General features: G+C 41.2%; 1 protein-coding gene across 1 annotated transcript; it reads left to right on the top strand.

Annotated features, from left to right (window-relative positions):
• The first annotated feature begins 25 nt into the window (after positions 1-25).
• On the top strand, positions 26-27,727 carry smurf2 (SMAD specific E3 ubiquitin protein ligase 2). Its single transcript, XM_085934593.1, has 19 exons — positions 26-557; positions 14,155-14,193; positions 14,893-15,001; positions 16,382-16,515; positions 18,283-18,348; positions 18,502-18,586; positions 18,693-18,776; positions 18,846-19,060; positions 19,856-19,940; positions 20,047-20,205; positions 20,331-20,378; positions 22,881-23,082; positions 24,255-24,358; positions 24,469-24,583; positions 24,707-24,885; positions 25,176-25,434; positions 25,507-25,708; positions 25,906-25,981; positions 26,109-27,727. The coding sequence occupies exons 1-19, from the start codon at positions 506-508 to the stop codon at positions 26,206-26,208; spliced, it is 2,313 nt and encodes a 770-aa protein (XP_085790719.1). The 5' UTR covers positions 26-505; the 3' UTR covers positions 26,209-27,727.

Here is a 27,727-nt window from a genome sequence, read left to right as displayed (position 1 = left end):
GTGACAGTAAACGGGGAATCACCAACCTTGAAGACACGCTCAAGGGGGCGGCGTTGTATGTGTGCGTACGCGAGCGAGCGAGAAGGTTGGAGGTGGTTGTGCCACACGCCAGGGGAAATGTTTGGAGCGTTATCGTCTCTGGTCAGCTCCCAGCAGCCCAGGCAGAAGAGGCAAGGGCAGCCTCCTCAAGTGGGCTACACGCCGGAGGACTCCTCACTTCAACTCCCCGCCAGAGGAGAGGACTGCTCCCAGGATGTAACACCGCCTTAAGGAGAACTCATCTCTTTGCAATAGTGCTCCATTCACGATTATTATTTTTTATTCCTTAATGTATTTCCTTGACATTTTTTTTTTGCAATGACAGTTTTGTCGACATCCGGCCCACAATGCCTTGACTCCATTATTGTCTAAAACTGGCGGAGAGACTGATAAATCTTGTTCTCCCCCCCCCTCCCACCTAACGACTCATATTTGTCCGCGCCGTGAAGGCTGGAACAAAGAGGTGATGTCTAACCAAGGAGTTCGGCGGAATGGACCCGTGAAGCTGCGATTAACAGGTAGGTAGCGATATTGTTTGAAACCCCCCCACCCCTAAAGTAATGCCGTTGCACATGAGCTAGAAGGGCTCCGTGTATTTCCTGGATAGGAGGAACACTTCCCATGGGCCACGGAGTTGGCTCATCGCCGCTTCACTCTTCCTTTATTTCCACGACATCCCTTGTGTGATCGCTCCAATACATTTGAACCCAAACGAATGTGACATCCGTGCACCCGTTTTGCTTTTTTTTTTTTTGGAATGCATTTTGCTAGAAGTGTTAATTGATCATAGGAATTGTCATTGTCGCCACTTAACCCAAGCCGTAAGTCCGAGTCGGGTCCCGCAGGAGTAGAAGTGTTGTCACTATGAAGCAAGTCATTGTTTGGGAATATGTCAAAAATGTGATGATATAAATTTGAATAAACACTTGTCACATTCTCCGGTGCAGACTGGCCAGACGACTATCAACATTGTCGTGCTGTCAAACGAGCTCATTTAAAGTTGACTAGCCGGCCGGCGTTAGCTCGCTAGTTAGCTCGCGGTTGGCTCTGCACAAATCAAGGCTTTCCAATGTTTATGTGACATTTAAATCAGTTGACACCAACGAGACCCGTATTTCCTTAATGTTGCAAAGTTACAACCCAGAGGAAGTTAAAATTGGGAATAAGGAAATCAAATGGTTCAAAAATAACATTGGAAATTTAAGAAGAATTAAAAAAAAAAAGTGTATCAATTTTAAAACAATACGTATTAAAATGTAAATGTATTTACATTTAAAATGGATGAAACGATTAGATGTGTAGATAAGGTTGATACAACTTTAAATACTGAATATAACATGTTTAAAAAAAACTGAATGTGTTGATATAATCCCACTCTTGATCACCAAATCCCAAAATGTTGACACATTTTTGCCCGGTGATGATGTAGTTGTGCTTCCTCCTGCAGACCTGCACACTCTCCCAAAAGCTGTTTGCTTTGTGCCTTTTCAACACAAACAGCAACGAGGTTTACATGGGAGCTCAGTGTTTTGACTGCGAGAAGGGGGCTGACGGCTTGTCCTTTTTTCATCTCCTTCCAGGAACCTGACTTGCAGCGCATTCCCTTGGAACTGTGTGTATATATGTGTGCAAATGCCAAGTGAAATATTTAAGCCATGGTGTTTTCTGATAGACAACAAGGGCTGATTTTAATGAGATGGATTAATAACTTGCACGCGTTTGATTGCCAAGTCAATTGCCGGCTGTCACTCGTATTTACGCTTGTCATAAATCACACATGGATAATGAGAGAGCTATCAAATATTTGTAATGTGATATGTAGTTTGGAGTCTGTTTAATACGGTAGAACCTCCCAGGATGGAAGATTATAGAAAAACAATCTATTCCGGGGTGGCGCTTTGGTCATTAAAAAAAAAAAAGCTCTACTAAATTTACAGTTTTAAGAAATCGATGAAAGTAGCATCAGTTAGATACGTGTCATGGCAGCGTAAAAAGAAATCAGATATCCTCAGGTTGGAATTAGAACCTATTAGCCCGAAAAAGATCAGTGTTCATTTCTTGGTGCTAAGTGGTTTCAGGAGATATGCTGATGCTTTGTATGATGTCATGATTCTGATCTCCCAAAAAAAAAAACATGGTGGCATTCCATTCTGATTTTATTAAAGCATTCACTCAGCATTGCAGTTTCTTCATCGGTCCCTTCAGTAGAATATTTGAGCAAGCAAGAGTCATTTTACAACCCCGAGAAGTCCATTAGACTGTGAATTAGTTTGTCACCACCGTTGGAGACTGCAGTGGTCTCCTGGAATGCCAGGAATGTGAGCCCGCTGTGGAAAATAGAGCAAGCTGGACCTCATAGACCAGCTTTGGTCCTCCTCCTTGGAGTGACACATACACACCCCGCCATGCTGAGTAACAATACAAACTCAGCACCTCTTTTCTCCTTTGACAACTTTTGTCTTGTCATCCCGTGTTACCCATGCGGAGAAACGCACTGCAGGAAAGGAAGCGCGATAGGAAGGACGGCGTCTGGTGCTAAGAGCCAAAGCGTAGCCGCACACTGTCATTATGTGCGTCTTTGTTTAGCGCTTGCACAGCTGTGTATATAGACTTTTTTTTTGCGTTGCAGTCATGGGCCCCAAAAGAGTGTCACTGCATGTTGATGACTCACACAAACCTGAATTTGTTTCCAGCCTGAATGTGAAGGATGCCTTGCTACATCCAAACAGGCCCGTAGCTGTTTGTGCTGGAGGTGGACCTCCTTGTTGACAACCCCCCTCCCCTCCCTTCCACATGTCCATTTCTACCAGATGTTTGTCAGCTATTAAAGGGAGGAGATATGTCTGGCAAGCTGCGTAGACGAACAATCGGGGTGTGATCTTTCCCTTTGAACACATAAGAGCAGGCTGACTTCTCCGAAATTATCAAACAGATAAAAGTCAAATGTTATCAAGCTTCATGAACTTCTTATCACAGTTTGTTTCTTTTATTGTCGCACCAGAGTGACGCCAAAGATTTAGGCCCCATGAAAATTGTAACTTTGGGGACAAATGAATGGCGCAAATTGACTATAGTTAAAATAAATGGCTGAATCATGTTAAGTTATGATGTTGATGAGTGGCCACCAGGCTCCAACTTGTGTCACAAAAATCAACTTGTATCTGATTTTGTTTTTTTTTATTATTTAAAAAAATGTGACCGCTTCAAATCGTTCAAATTATGTTTTATTTTTCTCTGACTAGCTCAAAGAAATGCCGGAATGGTTTTGAATTCCCAATTAAGATATAAAAGAAGTTTTATTCATATACAAAATGGGGATAAAATCAAATGTTTTGTAATTTTGGAGGCTTTATTTTATTTTTTTCTCATCTTGAACCGGGAGTCACCACGTGACTTAATCGGCATATGGTTTGCTCATCGGAATTCTTTGGTGTGGTGTGCTCCAATCTCAGTGGGATTCCCTTCCCTAGTATCCTCCACTCGCATTCCCACCTCTTCCTCTCTGAGTCACTTGTGTTCTTTCCGATTGGAAGCTTCTCCCCTTCTCCAAACCCATATCAAAGTGTCTTGTCTCATCTGACAGACAGCTCGCAATATGCAAGTTTTTGCGTTTAGCGCTTAATTTAAGAAGCTAATCTGTTGTGATGGAAATTTGGTTTTAGGATGAAACCCCAAGAGTGTGGCTGGGTCCAGGCGTATGACCCCTTCTGATCAAGAGACTTTTCATGTGGTTTTCAGTTCCATTCTCGCGCACAGCTGTATGGAAGCCATTTGGGATGATCTTTCGGGTTCTTCAGACAGGATTCATGCGCGGTGACTGCACCGAGCCGTCATCGACGTCCAAACATTTCCACATTTGCCTTTAATAAGCATATCGTGCAGGAGATGAAAAAGACGGAATAATAAAACGGGACGGTAATGAGCGCTTATTGCACGCCATTTGTAAACATTTTCCTTCTTCCTGCTGAGAGACTCCCGTAACTTTTTTTAACATTGTTCCATGAATTAATGGACTCTATTTCTTTCCACCCACCTGTATGAAGACTCCCTTTGTGCTCACACTCCAGTCATCCTCAAATGTGGCTATTTTTTTTCGATTGATGTCAACCCAGAACGCCGGCAAACTTCTTTAATTACGGCTTATGAAAAATGCAAATGAATATTATACTGATTGATGTGGTGAGTCAAAAAAGAATTCTATGTCTGAGTCTGCTAATGTGTCTCTTGTTACTCAGTGAAGTTTTTTTTTTTTTTTTTGTTGAGTTTCAATTTAAGAATACGTGACAGTGTCGGAAGCTTGCTGGTTACTGATTGATCAGTTGAGATTCAGTAGTTTGCTATCACAATCTTTTTACAACATGGGGCATATTTGATGACAAAGCAAACATTCTTCCATCAACAATTTTCAAGTTTTTGCTTCCTCTGTTTGCCCAGACGCATCTGATTATGATTGTTTCTTAGCACTGTCCTCATCAGTCTGCCATGGAAGGTTCACAATATATCATTTTCAATTTGCCAGCGTGTCCAGTTTGACGAAGGAGAGAAATGTGATCTAAATACGTGTGTGTCTGAAATCTGTATAGACAGAGATTGATTCAATTAAGTCTGACTTGCGTCAAACAGACGGGGGTTTCTCTCACGTCTCCAGTCTTACTTACTGGAAAGTGTGCGTGTGCACGCGCGTGTGTCTACGTTGGCGTAGAAGCCGCAAAAACGCCAACAGCTGACTGCAGATGTCTGTCTGTGTCTGGGCTCCGACGTTTCAGTGGCCAAAAAAGACGGGATCAGACGAGAGTTGTTTATATTCACACCAGATCACCTTTCAAATGGCATCTCTGCGAGAGTTGAACAAATACACTCGTGAATTCCTGCACACAGAAGCAAACGTTAGATTAGAACACTACGTTTTGTTTTTTTGACGCTCCAGATGTGCCAAAATCCCCAAAATAAGCACTGCGACTCGTCGCTCGGTCTGGTGAAACGCTCTGCTTCACAGAAAATGGACAAAAATCATTTCAAATTATAACGCTATTCTTAATTTGGAGTGTTTTCACACTGGAGTGTGCTCATATAGGAGCCAGCGTTGCATACTGTGGCTTACTATATACTGCATAAAACATGAAGGCCACACTAACACCTGCCATGTGAGGTGATAAGTGTGCATATTAATTCACAATTTACACTGGCATAGTTATCATCATGGCTGTTAGATGTGCTGATGGTACTTTAGTCTTATAGTACAAATGCGTACGACAGCCTGCTTTGTTCTATATGGTTGTTTCCTATATAGATATTATTTAAGACGATATCCGCGCTGGGGCTTTATGCTCAACTGTGAAATTTGATGGCTACCAAGGATAAAATGGAACTTCTACCAAATCCTGCAATCCAGGCTACGAAAATGTATGAAAAATAAAAATAAGCATACATTTTATATATAATGCACTTCATATTTCAAGGAAACCTCAAAGTGCTAGAAAAAGTTTTACAAATCCCCAAACTTCAAAAAATGCTGTTAAAGATTCAAGGGACGGATGGAAATGTGGAAAAAAAAAAAAAATCCCAGAATATTTGGGAAAATACCTAAAGGTCTGAACTGGCATGATGTCACGTCTTGTAGCCACTTCAGGCGAAAAGATGTTCCTGACATATACCTCCACACTATAGCGCCATCAGTCTATCTCAGGCTAATTCACATTGACTGCTGGTGATGAACACCTCATATCACACAATGACAGGAAGGTGCAAAGGAAAAAAAGTCGTGTTCCTCCTGCCTTTGCCATTTGTTTCCTCATCCATTTTCCATTCGAAGGGATCTCTGAAGCTTTCATCTCCGATGATGACATAACTGTCCTGATTCTTAAAGTCTAACACATTCGTTGGCAGTGTAGACAGTAGGAAAGGGGAGGGTGGAATGATGTAACTTTTATTTCTCAAAGAAGTTGTGAAATCATTCTTTGAAACCCAAACTTCCCGGCGCTGGCTCCCAGACGGGGCAGTGGCGTGCTGCTCGCTCGCTCGCTCGGCTTCTGTGCGATCCGCCCTGGCTCCGTGACATCAGCGGGGTCAGGGGGAGCCAAAAGTCCAAGAGGGCCACTCGGCTTGTAGCAGTGCAAGCTTGCAGGAGGCCCCGCTCGGTTCTTCTGCTCGCTGTTTTTTTTTACTTCTCACTATAGCGGCGGGCGGCGGTGACGGCACTGTGGAAGATTTTACTCGGCTGGCTGACTTTGTGTTCGGCACGTTGTGGCGTACAAAGTGGAAAGAGAGATTGAAGCAAGAATGCCAATGTGGCATGGTTTCCCACTATTTGGAGCTGAAAATAGTTGGGGTGGACTCCCCTCTTATGCAATGGCAGAGGACTGAATCACAGAGGGGAAAAGGTGACGTGAGATGGGTGAAATGTTCTCACACTAAAAATGTTGCCAGTCGCGAGTCCTCCCTCCCTCCCTCGCTCCGTCTCTCCCTGCCTCCCTCCTATATATGTGTGCGTGCGTGTAGTGAGTTTCCTCGTGTAGTCAAACTGGTTCCTGTTGAACTCCTGAAATGCCAGCATTGTTTGAAAACGGGTTTGTTCACCAAGACTTATTTAACCAAAAGAATGTCACATGAAAATGGAGCAACTTCCTGCTAATGCCAGAAGCTGTAAGCATAACTTTATATAATACTGAAAAAAAAAAGTCCTCTGAACTGATGTAACAAGTCTTGGATTCAAATTAAGGGTGCTTGATACCTTTTTTTTTTTTTTTTTTTTCCTTCGGACCAATACAGTAGAAATTCTCAATTCTTGAGTCATCGCCGATACCGATACCAAGTGTCGATACCACTCGTGATTTAAACATAACCTTCCAGGAAAACAATAGCAGATCATTTGAAATAAAGACCAAAATATTCAATAGAGCAATTTTCCTTCAAATTGCACAAAATGGCTGTAGCGAGGGACCTTCTTAATGATGGATGAACTGAAACCAAATCTTGACGTGGCATTAAGCAATCTCTCATCAGTTGTTTCCTCCACAAGAAAGTCTTGTACTCCAATCCCAGATGCACAGAACTGCTGCATGACAGAACATGAGGCCCACAAACTGTCAAAAACATCTCCAAGTAACATCAATGACCACCGTGAATAAACCACACAAAATGGAAAGCGTTTAATTGCAAAGTTATGACGTCGCTGGGCGACCTTCGGGTTATTATTCCACAAATTTGAAAATATAGAATTCATATATGAGAACACGTGTCTGGTTGCACTTCTTGACATCTTTCAACCTTCCAACAGGTGCGGAATGTAATGAATGAATGAATGATGATGATTTATGGCTTCTCTAAGTTGTGGCCTTTTGCCCTTTGACCTATGATGAAAAGCAATGTAAGGCTATATTGTGTCTTTTCTACGCGACTAGTCAATGTGATTTTGTGCAGCAGATGTCCAAAATATTGTTTTTTTTTCCGCCGTGATACCGGTGTTCCTTTACATCAGTCTCGGAACGTGTGAGATAAAGCGGGAGCATGGCGTCGGATACCTAAGTAATTGTTTGAAACTAGATATTTTCCCCTTCATTAAAAAAAAAAAGATTCTCCCTTTGGTTGCTCTTTGACCAAAGTGATGCATGGCAAGAGTGTGTTACTCTTTTTCCTTTCCTTAAGTTCTAAATCTAGCAAATGGCTGATTTTTAGAGGCATTCAAAAGTTTCCTGGCACTTCAAAGTTCCATGATGACTTTTGTATATACTCTATGTATGCTCGGAACCAGAGGAGATCTTATCAGGTTTGCGCATTTCCATAAGAGGATCTGCGAAGAAAGCCAGGTTATTTCCCCATGTCACTTTGTCACAACCACATTTCCATAGTCCAGTGAAAAGCTGGACAAAGTTTCTGAAATTCTACCCTGTGTCCTGAAGCTTAGCTCTTTAAATGCAGACGGTGTAGGCAGGTCTTTAAAAAGGAACTTTGCACTGCTCAGTCAGAGAATTTGAGCAAGGTCCTCCACATTAGTGAAATCTGATTTATAATGTTCAAAATGTAAACAAATTCCCAGACACCGTCCATAATTTTTTAAGGATTTTTTTTTTTTTTGTGGAATACGTTTATTGCTATTTACATTCTCAGTTGCACTCACCTTGTTTTGCTTCAAGTTTGATTTTTGCTTCAAAATATATCAAACGAGATTTTATAAAATGATATGAAAAATTCATAAAATAAATGAAAATTATATTAATTCAGAATACTTGAAACCTCAGTTGACCAAAATAGTATGTTAAAGTTTCTGGTTTTGCCAAAGAGGAAAAAAAAAAAAAAAAAAATCAAAACGAGAAGTCGTAAAAAGTTGTCTTCCATCCACCGATGTGAAAATCTCTGCATCATCTTCAGGGTATTTAATAATAAAAAAGAATATTAAAGCCCAATACCTATTGAAAAGTAGGTTGTCAGCATATGTTTAATTCCTATTTCTGCTCCACAGCACACTGAAGACTAATATAAAAAAAAAAAAAAAAACCTCTTCATTCTTTCCATTTTGATTAAACATGAATATGAGCTGTCGCTTGTGGCATTAAACTTAATTTAGATTTGGGAACTCTTGACAGGTACTTTGACACATGCCTTTACTACTATTACATTTTGGTGGGTTTAATGTAAGCCCCCCCCCCCCCCTGCGGTCCCAGCAGTTGATGATTTACATCTTCAGGATTAAACATTACTGCCATAGGAGATTGATTAGAAGATGGTTTGAAGATTAGCAAAACCAGGTCACTCACCCAACCATCACTTTCCTTCCTTTTAGTAGCTTAGGAGTATGAAAGGTAAAGGGAAGTCTTTTGTTTTTAGCTACATGGTCCAAGGGTTGAAGTCAAAACATGGCCAGAAAAAGAAAAACAGAGGAAAGGTAGCCAGAGTGTGAAGAGTAATCCTATCCAAAAAAGTGTCAGACTGTCTGGGGTGGGTCATCATCACACTGGACCGGAGGAACCAGGTGGTCAGGAAGGGAGGTTCAAAAGGGGTTCAACCTGAACTGGACATTTGTGTCGTCTCGCACATGAACGCTTCCTCGCAAACACAGGAATGTCTGATATTTTCCAAAAGACCTTCTTTGCTCTCCTTTGACTTTTAGACAGGGATGGGAATGGTGGAACATTACCAGGCGGGCGTCTCAGTTCCCACACACCCCATTTCCTCCCCTCCTCATAGTCTCCGGTGTAATGGTTAACCACAGAGCAAGAGACTGGAGGCACTTTGAGTCCACTTTTCCTCCCCACTGTGCTCCTCTCTTTTTTTTTTCCCATGCTTCCATGTTATTGTGTACAAATGGATTCCCCTGTCCGCTTATATGAGCAAAAAAAAAAAAAGACCGACAGCTGACTTTTCATCCTTCCGTCTGATAGTTACCATGGCGACGCTGACTCCTTTCCAGACGTCACGTGACCTCTCCCTTCCCAGGTGTTTGGCTTGCGTCTGGCCCAGCGCATTGATTTGCCCGCACAGTGGAGCTCTTTGTGCGCCCGTCTAGGGGGGGGGGGACTCGGCCCATCCTCTCCCCACAGATGGAACTCAGAACGTCAGCCCAAAGGCCCAACTGGAGGAATCCATTTGTGTTAAGCTGAGAGTTTTTTTTGGCCTTGATTGGGGGCAAGCCATTGAACAGACGATTAATAAGCTAAATATAAATATGTGCACTTTATTGCTCAGCACAATTTGAGTGTGAGTGGGATTTATTGATATGTTGTATTGATGGATTACACAAACATCAGTGAAAAACTTTAGCTATCAATCACACGATCAGTTTTTTCAGGTTTAATTGGCTACAAGAAGGAAATGGCTGCCATGGTGAATTGCCTTATCGCTAGTGGTGAATTTGTCACTGGTGCTCATCCCGTCTGGGTTTCGCTGCCGGAGCTGCAGTGCGACCGGAATGAGAAACACAGGCAGCACAGAGACACCCTTCTCTCAGTTTTGCTTGGATACTCGCCGTCGCTATGACGACAGAGGATTTCAGATGGGCCGAGATGCGAAAGGGTTATTTGATGCTCTTCCGGAGTGTTTTTTTTTTTTTTTTGGGGTGAGAGAAGAGTACGGTAGAATGAAAGCAGCCCGTGATTTAGAACATCTCGTTCAGAATATTAGGAACCAATATAAGGAAAAGAAAGTGAGTCATATGTTGGCTAATTATTGAATACAATTTTTTTTTTTTTTTTTTTTGAGGGACTGGAATTAAGGTGGTCCAGTTCCAAAAGTTACCCTGACAAGATTCCCGCATGTCCTGAAAAATAATCTTAATAATAAAGCACAGACCCAGTGAGAGACAGGAGATGATTTCCCGAGTTCCTTCACGTTAAAATGAAACATTGCTTATTTCCCCAGTAACGTTCTGTTCTTGACCTATTCTAAAACTTGTACAGAGCAGCCAAGACAGATGAGCTTGTATCGCTTTCCTGCTTTTTCATCAGCCCCATTAAAGGTTTACCATCACGGGTACTCTCTTGTGGCGCCAAAGAAACGTGACATCATGCATGACGGTGGTTTTTGGGAGGTGGATATTCCCCCTGGAGATTTTGATTCAATTCCAATTTGTAAAATGTCATGGCTGATAGAATTTGTGTGTGTGTGTGTACTCCACTCATGTTTTATGTGCTCCAATAATTTGCTGCTATCAAACGTTTTGCTGAAATAGAGAATCATGTCAATTCAAACAAAATCCCTAAATAATGACTTTTATTCAATTTGTATTTTTTTTTTTTGACTGCGTTTGAACTGAGGCACCATTCTCAAGCATATTTATCAAATGTTCCCGCTGTCTCCTCTTATTTTCTGTCTCAGCACTGTTTTTCTTATGCTGCATGCCCAGACTGGTCACATGTTGATGCTGTAACCCAACTAGACACATTTTTATAATGGATTGGCTCTTAACATATCACTCATGGCACGCTCCATTACCAAGGAGAGCACGCTCAAGGCTTTTCCCATGCAAGGCAGGTTCTATTTTTTTTTTTTATACTTTGCTTTCATGCCACTTTGCATTTGAACCTCACTCATGATACTCTTGCGAAACAATATTCTGATGATGATTAATATGGTGATAGCGCATGTTAGCATTTGTGTGAAATTCTTGTCAACTTAGCTACTGTCTGGGACAGTCGAACCCCACGCCACTCCTCACTCCAGGCAAAAATGCGCAGCCAGTAAATCACACAGCAGAGGCAGCAGCGCATGGCTTGACTGTCTGTGTTTTCATTTTTCCTAGATTTCAGTCAGCAAATTCTTTTTTAGTTTATTGCCATTCTTGCCTTGTAAACTTGCAAGTTCATCTGCCATATAAAAAGTCCAATGCTGTTTTTATTCATGCTCGATAATGGTCAAGTGGTGAAGCAAAGTCAAATAAGCCAAATGAGGATAGAAGATGATTTTTTTGCTAACAGATGAAGCTTTAAAAGGCTTTTTTTTTTTTTTTTTTTTTTTCTTTTTTTTTTTTTTCTGGCGGCTTCCTGCTGCCACTTGTCTTCCTGCGTCGCCCAGTCCGGTGGTTTTCTCTGGAGCTCCATTCCAGTTCTCAGCTGTAATTCAGCCCTGTATGTTTTCCTAAGGATCCTATATGTAGGTATAATTTGAGTGTTCTCTTCCTGCGACGTGGGTTGCGGAGGACTGCGTATGTTCTTATTGAAGAAAGCAACTTTTCTTCAGCATGGCTGCTGCTCTCATCCAATTAATCCTGACATTCTTGACATCTACTCCATCCTTCCAATTTCAAAATGACAACGCAACCTGTATTATCGGAAGAACATATTACATTTTGGTCAATATTTGCTTAAAGGTACTTTATTTATGTATTCACTCGAGCCATTTACGCCCCAGAATCAAAATTTCACGGCCCTTTGGTTATGCTGTGTTTATATTATCTTCCCAGTGGCCACGGCAGACTTGTTAACTGGAACTTTAGTGTGCTGTGGGATCTTGGCCATCTTTGTCTCCATTTTCTTTTTAAGGTTTTTGTTCAAGTTTTGTCACGGGCTATCATGTTATCTGTGATGCGTTTTTGGTCCACCACAAACGCCAACATCTGGGCCTACTTTACACCTGCTGGCACGATACTGACTTGGGCAATATTAGGAAATAAATCTAGCTCTATTAGAGACTTTTTAATTGACCAGATAATCTGACAAAAATTCTGCAATATAGCAACAACTGTGATTCGCCTAAATTCGTCTTTATCGATTTGATCGGCGTTGTCAGAATTTATTTAGCTGACTCAGCTATTGCTGACAAACACATCAGATTTTGCCGTTATGATAAAAAAATAAAATGTCACGCTTGGTGTCAATTTATATTTCGATAGCTAAACTCAGATCTGCCTGCCACCTGTTACCTTACCTACACCTCTTTGACTTCCCCTTTCTGGTTCATTTTGACATACGCACACAATCTTCTGTGCGCCTGGTAATAATTAGTCCGATAGATGGAGTTGGATTGAACAAGTCTCCGGACCGTGTGTGCTCGAGCACGTGCGTGGCTTGTGTGTTCAGGCCGACTGGAAGCAATGTATACCAGATGTTGCAGAAATGAGTTGCTTTCTATGGAACGTAACACATTCCCAGGGATGTTTGCGGAAAGAAATTCTTCCTCGTCTGTCGAGCATGTTCTGCACACAGCTCCAAGAGGTTATGCCGTCTAGTTTAACTCTTCTTTATGGTTAATATATTAACTTAACCTTTAGTGTCTGTGTGTATGCACAGTCTGTGTCTTTTTTATGCAGGGAAAAAAAAAAAAATGGTATGCGCACTTTCCTCAATGTTTCAACTTGACCTCAAATGCAGGCTGATCTATAGTTGTGTGCGTGTCTGAGTATGTGCGGAATGAGATGGAGACTTAGATAAATATGCAGTGGCTGCAGACTGCATGGCTTAGACTGTAGTCTGGCACTATAGGTGTGCCCTTGACTATTTGTGTGAATAAAGTCTGAATAGTCCCACCTGCGCATGAGTCGAGCCAAAAAAAAAAAAAAGGTGCACTTAGAATCGATTCACGGAGCTTGTGAAATGGACTCGTCTGTTAAATTACACTTTTAATGTAAAAATCAAATCAAATAAAACGTCATGCTAAAGAGGTCGTTGACCTCTGCTCTAAAGGAAAATGTTTACTATTGGAAAGCAATCTAAAAAGCACATAGGGTTGGTATCAGATATCGCAGTAAAGATAATTCCCTGCTAGCTAGCAGAGGCATCTGTTAGAAGTGCGCTGTTTATTTATTTATACGGATAGTGATTCATCGGGGCACTTAGGGAAGTGCAGTCATTAACACAGTGTTCACATTTCACATTTGCTCGGGTTAAAACAAACTGTCGTTGTCTTAATGTGATTTGTTTGGGCAAGTGTGAATGCTATCATTTGTACCCTGGCGTGAACCAAATAAATCGAGTCTTGGTGAGGCTGATAAAAATGAGATGATCGACATTTAATACAACAGAGTTTTTTTTGTTTTCATCATTGTACAAATAAGGGCCTAAAATGTTGAGACTTTTTTTTTTTTTAACAACCCAACCATGATATACTGTGTGTTACATTTCTTTGGAATGGCCCACTGCTTGTTGCCATCGTGAATAATATTTAGTAGGAAATAAATCTCAATCAATGCCCTCCAACGTTATCAGCTCGTTGCGCTTTACAGCACAAAAGTGCCATTAGTTTCCAGACCATTCATCGTTAATAGAAACTAAGCTTGACTCACTGCCCGTAGCTGTTAATCCAGATACCCAGGTGGTGACGGAGCTTGCTCATTCGTACAGACACACACACACAAGCCCACACACACATCCCTCATCACTGCTGCCTTTATTTTCTGAGTAGTCATGGATTTGTGTCAATGTGCCAAGTTCATAGCAACGTGCAATATCGATTGTGTCCATCTTGTTTCCTGAAGTCTATGAATGTAAATTTTAATGTAAAAATTGACCGGCGACTATTCCAGAATGTCCGAATGATTTAGCTGATTATCACTGTTGACATTTTCAATTACTGGCTGGGATTGTAACGATTATATCGATATACTCAAACATACTATTCGTTATTTGCATTTGACTTGAGTAATTATTATTAATATGCAATTATCTCCTTTTTATTTTTTCATTTCAGTCCTCTGTGCCAAAAACCTCGTCAAGAAGGACTTTTTCCGTAAGTATGAGCCAAATGCATCTTTTTTTGTTTTTGTTTTCCCCTCACAGTGTATTTGGTGTTTGTCTTGAATTTAGCAAATGTGGGTCATGCTGCTTTGATAAAATTCCTGCTGTCTTGGCATCAGCATACCATTTTCACAAATGCAAATGGCTTCCTAAAAATAATTCCTTGAAATAGAAAGCGTTGTCATCGACACAAAAAAGAAGTGTTACACTCCAATTTTATTTTTAACTCAATACATGAATACAAGAGGCTTGAATGAATCCAAAATTAGCATCTAGTGTCTTGTAACCACTACCTGTCCAAGGGAAGGGGGAAATCTCCCTTTCCTTGGGAAATGTTGTTGTCTTTTGTTTTGGTGTGTTTGGGTCAGGCTGTCATGGTGAATGCGCATGTAAAGGTCGAGTGGTCACACTCAGGTGGTTTCTGTGGTCCTCATTCCTGCCATTCCAATACTCCAGAGCTGAGCAAACAATTTGGAAGTCAGTAGAGAGCATCACTGAGCCCGCTATATAAGACTGATGAATTTGTCATCACTTTTCTATTGCGATTGTGTGTGTGTTGTCATTAACGTACATTAAATGTCGACTAAAAAAATGTTGGGACCTTGGCGTGGTCATCATCAAGTCCTGGTACTTTTCTGACACATGTATTGTAATATACATTTAATTTTCTGGTCTTTTTCTCTTTCTGTAGGCCTCCCTGATCCTTTTGCTAAAGTGGTCGTGGACGGTTCGGGGCAATGCCACTCAACAGATACTGTGAGGAACACACTTGACCCCAAGTGGAATCAACATTATGACCTGTGAGTTACATGTAACGTTCCCTCGACCCAAATGAAACTGTAATTTGATGACTTGGAAGTTTCGAGCCGTGTTTGAAGTTTCACAATGTTTGTTTCCCCGGTTTAAGTACACGTCAGTATTCAAAGAGTTCCAGCTGTAAAAACTCACACGGTTACGACATAAGCCGTCGATGCGATCAAACGATCTAAAAATGTCCCTTGGAACTGTATTTCATACACAGAAATAGACTGGAGTAGTATTTTCTTCCAATGACTGGAACACGTGCATGTCCAGTACGTTTACCCTGATCTCCTTTTCCAAAGATGGCTTGTCCTGTGAAAGTAACCTGGAAAAAACACAGACACAGCGCGTCTGAGTGAATGTAAGAGTGAAACTTTCCAATGTTTATCCAACCAACTTGCATAGCCAACTGCAGAAGAAGCGCAAGTCAAAGTTTGTTTGGTTGCTCGGGTTACCCGACTCTTTTTTTTTTTTTTTTTTTTACATCGCTGATATATTATCTGTTCATGTCCCATTTGACTTTTAGAGGGGGAAAAGTCGTGTGTATGTATTTACATTTTAAGAGTTGGAAGGAGACCGACATAGGCTTAGCATAAATCCTTTGGGATTTGCTATGAATATTTCTCTTGAATATACACCCTCTTAACTCTCATCTTTAATCCCAATTTAATGGAGGAGAGGTTTTATTCAACTGATCAGCCCAACGAGATCTCTGGCCTTAAATTATACTCCCACCTGTTGTCCTACTTCAGTCTGTCATAAAACTACTGGCACAGTTCAATCTGGCATAAGTACACCAATAAGTCTCGTTGCATAAATGTCAGAAAAATGGATGAATCGAGGGCTGCTAAATTTGCGACGGGATTCAGTCCCTTAATTCAAAAATCACAGTCTGTCACTAACTCATGCAGCAGTTTGTCATAATTACGATTAATATTTGTGTTGTAGCTCATAAATATAAAAGGATCATATAATTGTGTCTTTATAAAAAGTCGAATTAATTTCATATGTGGCTTATGACAGAGACTTTACTGTACTTCCCTCCAGCCCGCCATGTGTGTGTGACCTCGCCGCACTCTCACATCGCACACCAGACAGGCATTTGGCATTGACTCAAAATGTCCAGACGTCTTACTCACAGACCATTGTTTCATATCCCTTTTGGTAACGGCCATGATCATTACAGTGGGATCCCCTTCTGTCACTTCTCCAGGAGTTTTATTTAGAAGGGGTGTCAAAACATGTTTTAATCTCATTCATAGCTTCACCTGATAAAATAAACAGAAGATTTCAAGTGGTAGCGGAGAAACTAATACAAGGACACTTGATGGAAAGATATTCTCACCATCGTGAATATATTTCATGTGTTTTCCTCTCAGATACATCGGAAAATCAGATTCTATCACCATCAGTGTGTGGAACCACAAGAAGATTCACAAGAAGCAAGGAGCTGGTTTCCTGGGATGCATTCGCCTTTTGTCCAACGCTATCAACCGCCTTAAAGACACAGGCTGTAAGTTTTAATGATGTCATCCAAAGCAAATTCCTGCTCGCATCCTAACCGTTGAATCTACTCCATTATTAGCTCATCAGTGCTAACGGGGGTGGGTCGTTAAAACGAGTCTGTAGCGGTTAAGGAGTTGCCGTTACAACTTCACTAAAATAACAACCGCTGGTTAAATGCTACATAGAGTGTTGTCATGTCTAACTCATTCGCTCAGACAAAAGCCAGACTCGGGTCTAAATGGGGTCGACCTTCAAACCACATCACCCCGTCATGACGCAAAAATTGGGCGGTCAGAAGATGCTAACTGAATAAACTTAGTTTGAAGCGATGGATCTGGAATGGAAGTCCAATATAGTGTTTCGACGCTACATTAAAGAAGCGCAACCCTAAATTCAGACCGACTGTTTGACGGTAGTCTCAAATTGAATTTAAAAGGGCTTGTTTTCCTCGAGTGACAGACGAAACCCGAAGCTTGTCTTGCAGCTGTGAGTGGTTACCTCGACTGCATTTCCTTCTCTTGGCCTAACCCTCAACCCCCCTCCCCCCCATCAGTTTCCTCCGCAGACTGGCAACATTGAAAGAGACAAGGAGAGTGTGGGACTAGCCTCCCCTCATGTGTCTGCTGATCCAGACAAGCGGTCATTTCACGCAGACTAGCTCTCTTGTTTTTACTTTACATGCATTTTAAAAGAATGCTACGTTTGTCCCATCCCCTACACTAGAGGGGTCAAACTCTTTTTTTGTCATAGTTTCCTTCAGAGGGCCATGATTGTCAACGCCTTTACTTATCTACGGTAATAGTAAAAGCAGTAAAAATGTTTTTTTAATATTTAAAAAAGATGAATGGTACTAATAATTCCCAGCAATTTTTTAAAAGTGAAAACAGTTTTTAGGATTGACACATAGTGTTCACGGGCCACATAAAATGATGTGGCGGGCCGCATCTGGGGCCCCGGGCCTCGTGTTTGACACAGAGTATTGGCTTCAATTTAACATTTGTGTCAAATGGTCTCATTTGAGTGTTATCTCAAAGAATCTGCCTGTGTATTTAAAAAAATGCAGCAATGTGAATGAGCACATTCCTGCAAACATCTTTGTTTGTGTCTCTGTGGCTGCTGACCTCCCGCCAGCCTTGTAATGGTTTGACCATTGCCTGTTTTGGTTCTTGTTTAGTCTAGACAGACATCCTGGGCTGATCTGCATGACACCCAGACAACAGAGAAGAGATAGTGGCCATTTTCATGTCTGCAGGCAACATGGACGTTTTTTTTTTTGTTTGTTTGTTTTTTTTCCTTCCTCCCTTGTGTGTGTGTGTGTGTGTGTGTGTGTGTGTGTGCATGCATGCATGCGTGTCGCTGTGTCTATCTCAAATTCCAGTCTTGAAGAACTTCTGACAAAGAGTTTCCAGACTGGCCAATAGTTCATGCCCGTTCTGAGACTGAGCGGAATAGTGCAGGCTTTGTATTGACATTTGTCAAATATTTGACCTTTGCATTTGAACTGATGCCCGCTCGGTCAGATTTTACAGCCTGTGGCCATGGGAGCATCTGTTTCGGGACACCCTCAATATGTGGCCTGCAGACAGAAGGAGAGATGAATTTCATAAGCCTGTTACCGAGATCTAGAGGGAGATGATGACCAAGACGCTTGTTCATTTATTATTGTTTACATGTATGAAACTGATGAAGCGTCGTCTCCTCTCCCATCTGATCTTTCCGACTCTCTTCTCATTTCCTCTTTGTCTCTCTAATGCATTTGTGTCCCCTTCCACAGACCAGAGACTAGACTTGAACAAACTGAGTCCAAATGACAGTGACACAGTCCGAGGCCAGATCGTGGGTAAGTTCACGAGGACACGCAAAACAAGGATCAGATCACAGAATCAAATCAAATGTGTTTTCGTATCGGCGAAGTCTGTGCCGATATAACGTAACAAGACTCTGTTGTCTAGTCATTCCGACACGTTCATCTGTCTGCCATGTGTCGCTTCAGTGAGTTTGCAGTCCAGAGATCGGATAGGCACAGGAGGCCCGGTGGTAGACTGCAGTCGACTGTTTGACAACGATCTTCCAGACGGGTGAGTCTCTTATCATCCGCTTTGGAGACGATACATGAAATCTGGAAAAGTCACGTCGCTGTTGGCACCCGTAAATACCGCTGTGCACGTATGTTTGTGATGCCAGCTGGGAGGAGAGGAGAACCGCATCTGGACGAATCCAGTACTTGAACCACATCACACGTACCACGCAGTGGGAGAGGCCGACCAGGTGAGATTTCATTGAAATACTCTGTAAGCTTTTTTTTAATTGATTGATTTGCTCTGTTGTGTCTCTCAGACCCGCATCAGAGTACTCAAGCCCCGGTCGGCCACTTAGCTGCATCGTGGATGAGAACACTCCTATTAGCACAAACGGCGCCACGCCCACCACGGCATTGCCACCAAATGACGGTGACCAGCGGGCCCAGGAGAGGCGGGTTCGGTCCCAGAGGCACCGCAACTACATGAGCAGAACACACCTGCACACACCGCCAGACCTCCCAGAGGGCTATGGTTAGTGGCAGAACGATGATTCAATTCATCGACAACTCATCGGAATCAATCGGCAGCTATTTTATTTATCGGTGAATTGTCGAGCGCTCTTAAAATGGTGCAAATTCTCAATAGTAAATATTCTCTGATTTCCATATTTCTCCATGAAATGCATATTTTGTGTTTAATTACAAAAAAAAAACACATCGGCTTATTTTCTGACATGTTGCCGACCAAACCAGTAACTGCGCATTTTCTCTTCCTTTATATTGTCATGCTCTGGTATTTTCTTTTGCACTCCTCCAACCCACGATGAATCTAGTCGTCACGTAATTGTATTGCACTAATTGCTCCGCTCCTTCCTGCTGAACACTGGGCTCAGTAAAGCCGCCAGTCTGAGCCCCTCATTCAATCGGTAATCTCTCACACAAGGAGCCTGCAATACTGGCTCCATTCTAATTGAATTGATCTAGTTCTTAAAGTCTGGCTACTGCAATTTGCTCCCCCTCCCCACATCTTTTTTTTTTTTTTTGCACGTACTCCAACAATTGCACACATTCATATAAAAAGTAGACATACACAGCAGCTGCAGTCCTCCACACATCTTTGGGAGATTTGTTTATCCTCCCGGGATTTTTCTGCACCGGGAGTTTGGAGCCAGAGCTGTAGAACGATATCTTAGCCTTGTGCCCAAGTGTTTGAGATTTAAGAGGCTTCTTAGCTTCTCTGGGTTTCTTCAATTTGGCTACTTCTGGATACTAATTATTGTATGTCATGTTGAATTGACCGCCCTTTTTAAAAAAAATCATTTTACAGAACAGAGGACCACGCAACAAGGCCAAGTGTACTTTCTTCACACTCAGACAGGTGTCAGCACATGGCACGACCCCAGAGTACCCAGGTATGTGACCTCTGGGATTTAGGACATCATTACGTCAACGTGACATGACGAAACAGTCGAGCACAGTTTTATTTTTCTATGTGTTTTTTTTTTTTTCTTCTGTCAGAGATTTGAGTAATGTGAATTGTGAGGAACTGGGTCCGCTACCTCCCGGATGGGAGATCCGCAACACGGCGACAGGGAGAGTATACTTTGTGGACCACAACAACCGAACCACACAATTCACTGACCCACGCCTCTCTGCTAACTTACACCGAGTCCTCAAGTGAGTTTTGACCTTTTGTACCCTTACAGTATATTATTGTGAAATGACTCAACAGGGCAAGTTATTTTTCAAATGTGGTTTTGTTTTCTTTTCTGGATTCAATTCTCTTTGTTTTGCATTTACAGTCCAAGCCCGAATGGCTCACGAGGAGGCATTGAAAGTCAGAATGTGAGGTAAGATTTGTTTTGGGGTTTTTTTTTCATTCCAGGAAGCACCCCGTTGCACACGGCCACTCATTCTCTCCACTTTTTTTTTTTTCCACTTCCACACTAACATGCGCCTTGTAGCGTTTCAGATCATAAAGGCATTTTTAGCAGGCTATTCGTCACGTCGCTGGCGTTGGCTAGTCATCTGACAGCAGAATGAGAGACGACGACTATAGCTTACATCCAGGAAATAGCACATGAATGTAATACCCAAGTCTGTTAATGAATTGTGTGTTTGAGTCATTCTTTATGCATGGTTTTATGGTCCAAGCCTTTGAGCAGGGCCCAAACACATGTTCAGAATGTCTTTGCCTATGCAGCTGTTCAAACACCTACTGTGCTGTTAACGGCCGGAGATTTGCCCAGCGGCCTTTTGCTTCGCAAAGATGGAGCGAGCGGTGGACGGGTGCCTTGAAGGGCCTCCTCTGCCTGACCTCATTCCTCCTCTGAGCAGGGACGGAATGCATTGCAGAAAGAGATCCGGTTTCTTCTTTTTCCCCCTCTTCACATGGATCAAAGAACATGCTGGCATTTTCGACTTTTTTTTTTTTTTTATCTGCCCCAAAACCCCCCCAAAGTTTTAAAAACCTATTTTTCAGTATCTTGGATTTTTTTTTTTTTTTTTAATTATTGAATAGTGCAGTTAGTCGATTGCCTGCGTGCATTTTGCTCAAGATTACCAAATGATTGATTCAACCTTTACTTGACTGCTCAAATTGGTTAAGCACTTGCTTCAGAACACAACCGTTTAGAAACGTTATGATATTAGGAAATATGTGATATCTGGAAAAGATATCAAGCATTGTGGAGTTCCATCAAGACATCTGCCTTTTATCAATTCAGGGATTCCACCCTCCCACCCCTCCCTCCCTCCCTCCTCTTCCGTCATACCGCAAAAATGTTTGATATACTAAGTCTGTCAAATTTGTCGTTTTTAATGCTGCTTTTTATTTCAATGAGATTTTCTCTGAGCATCCAGCAAGGACATTTTTTTTTTTGCTACAGTTTCGATTTTCCGCATAATGTTACAAACTTTTCAGTAACTGAATCTTTAAATATACTGACATGAGAAGTTATCATGTCATCCTCCCACAAGGGTTTAAATTTATAGTATAGCGCACTGTAAATGTTTTTTTGGTGACGTGTCGCAGAAGCAATTGTCTGCAGAGTTCTTCTCACTAGGAAAAAGAGAAGTCTGAATTTTGTGATGAGGACAGTCTAGAGCATAGGTGAAAGTGTAGGAGTCATCGAGATGCTTTGTGACTGTTCTCATCCTTCCCCTCCCACCCTCCGAGATGTCTACTCAATTTTGAACGGTGTCAGGCGAATGCCCTTCCTACTTCCCATCCCTCCCTGAGAGTCTAGTCTGCAGGAAATAAAAGGGGATTGGAGAGGAGTTGTTGAAAGTCCTTTGGGGCCCTGTGGCTTTCTGAGCTAACAGGAAGTGATTGAAAAGCCTAACTCAATTCAACTTGGCAGACACTACAAACTAAGCAAACTTGTCAATGTGATTATGGATAACGCAGGCCATTAGGAGGATACTCGAGAACAATTGTGGGCCAATTGTCAACTGCAGCTTGTCTGAGTTTGCCATCTGAGTTGTCTTAAAAGTTTGTCATGAACTGTTATCAAAATATTATTTTTTTACAACCTTCGCAGTCACACTGAGCGTTGTGCTTTGTACGAGCCTGCTCAGAGTTCTGCTTGCTTGCTACTATACAACCCACGGAACTGCAAAAATGCATTATGGAAATGGCTCTATCTCATAAGGATCATTTGATTTTAGATTTAAGGCCTTAAATTGATTCCTAAGTTAAATGTCGATATATCCTTTATTACACCACTTTGGATTCGTCGGTCTAAAGGTCGGTCGTTTTGAAATGGCGAGAAACCAAGCCATAGCGTTTCATAAATATTGTCGATCTATTCAATTTAGGTTCAATAGGCAACTATTGATCAAGTGTAGTGGGCATTTCTATGAAATAATTTCAAATTCACCACTCACAAGCTGTTTTTTAGAGACATTTGTTGATCAAGTGTAATGTTTGTTCACCAAATTTTCCAATTTCCAATTCAGCATTTTTTTCTGCACAAACTATATAAAGACTGAAAAATAATGATATATGTTCACTATAGCATTTTCACTTTATATGTTTGTAGATGATGTTTTTATTGAAAAGTGTCCTGTTTAGGGGTTGTAGCACCACCTCTTGGTTCGGCATGGAATTACGTTGCCCCTAAATAGATTTGAAATTATTCTTTATGCATGTGAATAATACTTTATATACTTATATTTACTTTTCTGCGTGACCCTAATTTTGGCTGCTTATTTTTTTATATCTAAAACATGGATTGACTGACCATAAAGATACACATATATATTGATGTATATATAATATCATATATTGATGACCTTTTTTTTCTGATCTTTCTCATCTTCCATAAAATTGTGTTTCTTGTGCCCATCAGTCGTCAGAACCCGTTGAAGGATAAGGTCCAGCAGACTCTGGTGTCCACAGGTCACCTCCAAGAGGAGGCAGAGTGTCTCACGGTGCCCAAGTACAAGCGAGACCTAGTCCAGAAACTCAAGATCCTTCGACAAGAACTGTCTCAGCAGCAGCCTCAAGCTGGGCATTGTCGCATTGAAGTGTCCCGTGAGGAAATATTTGAGGTGAGGGAATGATATCAATTATGTTGTCATTATCATATCAGCTCACTAAGACATTATGGGAAATGTTGACATTAATTATGAGCGTTGTTTTTTTTTTTTGCTTTCAATGCTGGCTGTGAGGCAGACAACCCAAGATCTGCTCTTAGTTAACTGTTCCAAGTTATTTTTAGATCCACTCGAGTTATGTGAATGTTTTATCTCTCTTTTTTTTTGTGTGTACTCCCATAAACATTGTCCGCTGGCAGTTTGACTGTTCCATACACACACACACACACACACACACACACGTGAAGGCTTTTCTGTTTCCAATCTAAAGCAGACCAAGTTGCTCAATGTTTCTGTGAGGTGCGGGGCCTTTATCAGCGCAACAACACCTGCAACAGACTACACGACCCTCATAAAATATGCACTGGAATGTGCTGGAACAGCCATGTCTGTTCATCTGAACCAAGACATTTTTGTTGGCTGATCTCACCGAGCGAGACAGGCGGTCGGTCGGGTAAAGGATGTTTTAAGGTTGTGTGATATTCCAAATCATCTGAAGCTGTAACTCATGACTGAATGGGCAAGTGTTAGCCCATGGGCTGTCAGAGCCTTCTAAATGTGTACTTTTTGGTGTAGATAAGACACCCCCACCCCCCTCACAGCACCTCTAAACTGTCTGCCTCATCTGATCTCATCTGTGGTATTACAGCCTTAGGACTGTGTTTGTTATAACTGTCCCTAATCCACTTTTAATGGACCCTGCCCTTAATACGTGAGCAGTCTGCGCATGGGATGAACACCAATTGAGCTGGAGCAGCAATGAATTAATTGGTCTATACAGGAGAGTGTGACAGTGCAGGACTTTCGGACTTTTCAATAGATGTAAAATGTCACTTTTTTATGGTATTGTTGTGGTGTGGTTAGGAGGGAAAAAAGTATTTTAGTTGGTCAGTACACTGTACCAGTAAAAAAATTAAACAAATAAAAATATTGTTTAAAAAAAAATATATTTACTTAGTGTTTCGTAAGTTAACAACCCTAAATAACAATAATAAAGATAAAAATATTGTTTTAAAAAAACATTTATTTACTTAGTGTTTAGTAAGTTAAAAACCCTACCTGAAGTGGATAAACAACATATTTTATAATATTTGTATCCTTAATGAGAGTGTGTCATTGCATTACAGGAATCCTATCGACAAGTAATGAAAATGAGGCCAAAGGATTTATGGAAAAGGCTAATGGTGAAGTTTCGGGGAGAAGAAGGACTTGACTATGGTGGAGTGGCCAGGTAAGAAAGATAAACATTTTTAAAAAAAAGTATAATACCAGCCTTGTCCCAAATATGTACATTTAAGTACAATATGTACTTGACATTCTTTGTTTTGTTTCTCTCCCCAGGGAGTGGCTCTATCTACTATCGCACGAGATGTTGAACCCGTACTACGGCCTGTTCCAGTACTCACGTGATGACATCTACACGTTGCAGATTAACCCCGACTCTGCAGTCAACCCTGTGAGTCATGCACAAAACATGATTTAACCTCTCGCTTCATTGCTACTGAACGAGTGCATTTAAATGACACTGCAAGAGAGAAGAAAGTTCCCATTTGTTAAAGATGTATGTGTGTGCGTTTAGGAGCACTTGTCATACTTCCATTTTGTGGGCCGTATCATGGGGATGGCAGTGTTTCATGGCCACTACATTGATGGAGGATTTACCTTACCTTTCTACAAACAACTTCTCGGTAAACCCATCACCCTGGACGACATGGAATCTGTCGACCCGGACCTGCATAACAGTCTCGTCTGGATCCTGTAAGACACAATTTGTTGGAAAAAGGCATCACTGTGAATTAAACGTACAATTCAACTCAATATAAATCACATTTTTTGAACACGTTTGACATGAAACAAGCCTTGACCAGACTTATCTGCTGGATGAGAGCACCACCTAGAGTTTATTGTGAAGCAAAGCTGAAAGGCTTTAGAATCTGATAATCAAGGTTAAATGAAGCAATTTGTGCCATAGTTTTGATGTTATACTCGAAAAAAACTCTTTCTGTGATCAACTTTATATAGTAATTGAACCTGTCATGGCTCCTCAGGGATAATGACATCACAGGCGTGTTGGACCACACCTTCTGTGTCGAACACAATGCCTACGGAGAGATCATCCAACATGAGCTCAAGCCAAATGGAAAAAGTATCCCCGTCACTCAGGACACAAAGAAAGAATATGTCCGCCTCTACGTCAACTGGCGCTTCCTGCGCGGCATCGAGGCTCAGTTCCTCGCTCTGCAGAAGGGCTTCAATGAAGTCATCCCCCAACACCTATTAAAGGCTTTTGACGAGAAAGAGCTTGAGGTACTTTCCCATCGTCGTGTCAGTCGAGTGGGAATGGCTTAAACAGCTCAAAAACCTTTCTTCTTTCCACAGCTGATCATATGTGGCCTGGGTAAAATTGACATCAATGACTGGAAGTCCAACACACGGCTCAAACATTGCACTCCAGATAGTAACATTGTCAAGTGGTTCTGGAAAGCTGTGGAGTCTTTTGATGAGGAGCGAAGAGCCCGCCTACTACAGTTTGTCACGGGTTCTTCTAGAGTTCCACTGCAGGGCTTCAAAGCCCTCCAAGGTAAAGTAAGAGTAATGATGAGAAGATGGGAGTGTTTGCTTTTCAGTCACAACACGCCAAAACCAGTCAAACATTGATGTAGCTTTTCATGGAAGCCATTTTGACAAATGACAGATCCTATGAAAGTCATTAAAATAAAATATCAAAGTCTACTCTTCACATTGGTCCCTCTTATTTTTTTTTTTATTTTAATGTAGGTGCTGCTGGCCCACGGCTATTCACCATCCACCAGATTGATGCTAACACCAACAACCTCCCCAAAGCCCACACATGGTGAGAAAAATGTTGTTAATATGGAATAAATGTTGACACGATCTGAAATAGCCAACGTCCTCTTCATTCACGTGAACTTGCAAATGTTTCTTAAATAACTTCAAATGATCTTCTCCTATTTTGACAGTTTCAATCGGATCGACATTCCCCCCTATGAAAGCTATGACAAACTATATGACAAATTGCTGACCGCCATTGAGGAGACATGCGGCTTTGCCGTGGAGTGACACAGCGCAACAAACAGCTGAAGTTTTTTTACATACACACACACACGCACACATCGAACATTTTTTTTTGTTATTAGCAACAACAACAAAAATCTCTGCAGCTGCTAATAAGTCAGACTATTATACTAACTCGTGGAACATGCAGGATTCGCTGGCTCTTCCTCTTTTTCTATGTTCATTTAAGCATTTTTAAAATATCGACTATTCCATGTAGCAAGGATCACTCTGAACTGCAGATACAAGTACAGGGTAATTTAATGAATGGTTACCGTAACCACTTGGAAATGTTAAATCTCGATATGGAGTGTGCCTTGGACTGATGATGCCCGGCCAACTGGGGATGTAACGATGAGACTGAATTTGGCAGACAGATTTCTATCGGTCTCCAAAGACAGCAGCAAGGACCGCAATGAGTCGCCGCACGAGCTGCATTCCCATCGTCTCTCATCATCAACAAGTTTGTTTGAACGTGTAAACATGAACAAAGTGCTTGCAATGTGTTATTTTTATAAAAGTAACAGGGGAAAATGGAAGAAAATGACATTTCTAATATATCTAATTTATTGCTGATACATCTCCCCATTCTGTTGTTTCAGGAAAAAAAGTGTTACTGTTTAAATTATAAAAAAAATAAATAGTAAAAACAGAAAGATTATTTCCATGCAAAGATGACCGTATTTTAGTTTATTTAACACAACTCTCATCTTAAAGGCTTTCAAATTGGAAACACACACAAAATAGCCTTTGTTGAATTTTTGTTCAACTGAGCAGACCCTTTACAATCCACTCTCATTGTTGGCATAACTGTTGCATATCTGAATACTCGGTTGGACCTGGGCCCCCTGCTATACTGTTCTGTTAATAATGTTCCATTTGTGAAGTTGTTTTCAACCATTCAACAAAAAAATTCTTGAATGTTTTCTAAAAGATGCTGTTTGTTTAGCAATCCCTCTGACTTTGGACTGTTCTTAACATTTGCATAAACTGAAAAAGAAAAAAAAAATCAACTGTTATGTTGTTCTTTATTGTAAACAAGTGTATGCAAAGTGACAAGTGTCCTCACATGGTGCTTTGTACAGTCAAAATATATTGTTCATATGTGGATCAAACAACCTGTAATTTATGTTTAATTTAATTAGAAACGGATTTTGTCAAAATGGAGGGGGTGAGTTGCACAAAACTAGAGGGAGGTTGCATAAAGGGCATATTCATCCACTGAGCAGTCCAGTGCACAAAAGGATAGATCACTCTTCCTTTCGTACTTTAGTCAATGCCGTCTCATTGCTGCCTCTCACTGAAGAATTGAAGTTCTTATCAAACCAGAAAAGGTTAAGCGATGCAGCTCTTTTTAGATTTGTTTTTTTTAGCATGATCCACTAGGACTATTATCTCTCCTGGCTGACTGATGCAATTTGATGTATGTAACACTACCATTTTGTAAGAGTATTTTATTTTTGTGTGTAATTAGTTCTAATTAAACTTGCCTTTGTCTAACAATGTAGGGCCTTGTACAAAGAAA

This window comes from Syngnathus leptorhynchus, chromosome 16, assembly GCF_054491065.1.
Source record: "Syngnathus leptorhynchus isolate UIUO chromosome 16, UIUO_Slep, whole genome shotgun sequence".
Lineage (NCBI taxonomy): Eukaryota > Metazoa > Chordata > Actinopteri > Syngnathiformes > Syngnathidae > Syngnathus > Syngnathus leptorhynchus.
This window is presented reverse-complemented; position numbering and strand designations above follow the sequence as displayed.